Here is a 2,946-nt window from a genome sequence, read left to right as displayed (position 1 = left end):
TGTGGCAAGAGTCTCCTGCCCCCTCCGTGGTTGATACGGTGCTCCGGCTGTGTTGTCCATAACAGCTTGTGACAAAACACAGTGACTGGCCTACAGCTCTGTTGACTCAGGAGCACAGGGTGTGGCGGGTCGATGGGAAAGGGCTTTAGTGACGGGGTTTGGGGGTCACTACCGAGCAACGTGCCGGCGGTGCTTGCTTCAACCTTGCACACAACAATGCGTTCCACAACAACAACGTTTTCTGAGGCGGTGTGTGTGTGTGTGTGTGTGGAGGGCTAGAGAGACAATCAGAAACTACACTCCTCCTCCATGTCTTTGACGTCAGTGCAAGATAGGTGTTAAGGACAGCCCCCCCACCTCCACCCTGCTAGACTGGCGGCATCTGTTGGAGTGGGCCTTCCTAAATCCCCCCCCACACACACACAGACACACAGACACACTCACACAGAAACGCACACACACACACATGACCCCCTGCTTGCAAATAAATTGTGCTGTTTAATCGGCAGCTGGTGGGCTCCTCCAACATGCCGGGGTGCTGCGTTCGTGACGTACATATGCACACACACTCACGCCACACATGCGCACACACACTCACACACATATAATGTCATTTACATGACTACATGTGTGACACAGTACATCAGAGAATGAGCTTGGACACACACACACCTACAAACACTGTAATTCACTTTACCATAGTGGCAAATTATTTACAGCCCACATAAACACCCTGGCATGCACACAAACATTCTCACGCACACACACAAACTATCTCTCCCTCTCTCACACACACATAGACATACACACACATACAGACTCACAAATCTCTCTCTCACACACACATACACACACACACACACAGACTCACAAATCTCTCTCTCTCACGCACACACACGCAGTCAATGTCACTCACTGTCCCACACTGGCCGGGAGCCACTCTCATCCGCAGGAGTCACCTTGTAATAAACGCCGAGCTTGATGCCAGCTCCAGCCCCCACCTCCCTGCAGCCAGCTTGATGGACAGGCTGTGCTGCCACATCCACACTCACACGGACACCGACACCAGCCACGACTGCCACCGCAGACAGGAAGGCCGAGAAGCAAGCGACACAGGCCTTTGTGTGTGTTATAGGCCTGGGCTGTGTGTGTGTGTGTGTGTGTGTGTGTGAGAGCGTAGAAGATGAATATTCCCCTCTCAAACACACACACACACACACACAGCCCAGGCCTATAACACACACAACACATGTGTGTGTGTGTGTGTGTTTCTGTGGGAGTGTGTGTGCGTACATGTGTGTGTTTCTGCATGAGTGTGTGTGTGTGTGTGTGTGTGCATACATGTGTGTGTTTTCTGCATGAGTGTGTGTGTGTGTGTGTGTGTGTGTGTGTGTGTGATGCCTAATGCCCTCTGAGAGCATGGAGGCAACATATGGGTCTCAGTCCCCTGCCCTTGGCAGCCATTGAGCCTGGGTAGCAGTGCTGGGGATTACTGCCCATGAACATACACACCAGCACTCAGCTAATGACCAACCATACACACCAGATGCATGGAGAAGAGAACAGGGGAGGGAGGGATGGAGAGAGAGAGAGAGAGAGAGAGAGAGAGAGAGAGAGAGGGAGAGAGGGATTGGAAAATGGGAGAAAGGAGGAGATGGGGAGGGAGAGAGGGATAGAAAGAAATATGTAGAGAGATAGAAAGACCCGGGATAGATAAATATATCGATCAATGGATAGATAGATAGATCAATGCATAGATAGATATAGATATATAGATACATTAATGAATATATAGATAGATAGATGGATAGATACATTGATGAATAGACAGATATATAGAAGGATAGATAGACTGAGGAATAGATAGATAAATAGATCAATGCATAGATAGATAGATTGATTGAGGAATAGAACAGAGAGACACACACATACATACATACATACATACATACACAAAACACACACATGCACACACATTTTTTGAATAGCAAAAACCTCATTGGATGACTTTCTGCCTCTCGAGGGTATAGGTAACCACACACAGAGAGCAGGCCAAACTGTCGTTTAAAAGGAAATCTTTATTTTCACTGTTTCACAACACCAAAGCCATCAAATAACTTAAACACTGACTGCAGAAAACAAACAAAGCAAATGCACAAACCACCACCAAAATATTAACAATCTTCAAAAAAAAAATAAAATAAAAAAATAAACAAAACAGAAACAGGAAATCAAAACAATCCAACCAAACAAAAAAAAAGAAAAAAAAAACCTCACAATATCAAGATATCATCATCTTTCTCAGCCTCTTCTCTTCCTTTGACAGATAAACTTGAATCCTCAATTTCGCAAAACAATCAACACTGTTAGCTGTCATGCCAGTAGTGCTATCTGAGGGGCCTATTTACAGGAAACAGCATGAATGGAGAAGGAAGCCCCCATGACCACCCAGGCAGTCTTGCCTGGGACCGAAGCCTCTTTCCTGGGCAGGGGCGACTGGGGAGGCGGGGTGGTCCTGGAGCTGGATTAGTGTGGTGCTCACAGGGGCGTCTGGTATAAAATGGGTTTAAGGGAGTGTGAAGACTGGGCTGTACAGAGCAGAGGAGAGGAAGGATGCTGCTGGACGGATGGAGGGAGAGAGCGCGGGAGGGAGGGAGGGAGGGAGGGAGGGACCACCCCTGTAGCGAAACTAAAGGCACAGGGGATCCACTGAACAACACACATGGCCATTCTGAAAGAGAGAGAGAGAGAGAGAGGAGAGGAAAAAGGTTTGAAAAGAAACTGTCAATCAACATTTATTCTAACTCACTCAGCTCGACATTTGATCCTTCTGCACAGGAACAATCAGCAACTGTAAGTGTGTGTCTGTCTCTGTGTGTGTGTGTGTGTGTCTGTGTGTCTGTCTCTCTGTGTGTGTGTGTGTGTGTGTCTGTGTCTCTGTGTGTG

The 2,946-nt window shown here is 47.6% G+C and overlaps 1 protein-coding gene across 1 annotated transcript in view; it reads right to left on the bottom strand.

The window, feature by feature from the left end:
- Positions 1–2,058: 2,058 nt before the first annotated feature.
- The window catches only part of nell2b (neural EGFL like 2b), a 71,095-nt gene continuing 70,207 nt past the window's right edge, over positions 2,059–2,946 (bottom strand). The window contains exon 21 of the mRNA XM_031583245.2: positions 2,059–2,731. Within this exon, the coding sequence (XP_031439105.1) occupies positions 2,690–2,731 (42 nt within the window). The 3' untranslated portion in view covers positions 2,059–2,689. The remainder of the gene's footprint in view (positions 2,732–2,946) is intronic.

This window comes from Clupea harengus, chromosome 16 (assembly GCF_900700415.2).
Source record: "Clupea harengus chromosome 16, Ch_v2.0.2, whole genome shotgun sequence".
NCBI lineage: Eukaryota > Metazoa > Chordata > Actinopteri > Clupeiformes > Clupeidae > Clupea > Clupea harengus.
This window is presented reverse-complemented; position numbering and strand designations above follow the sequence as displayed.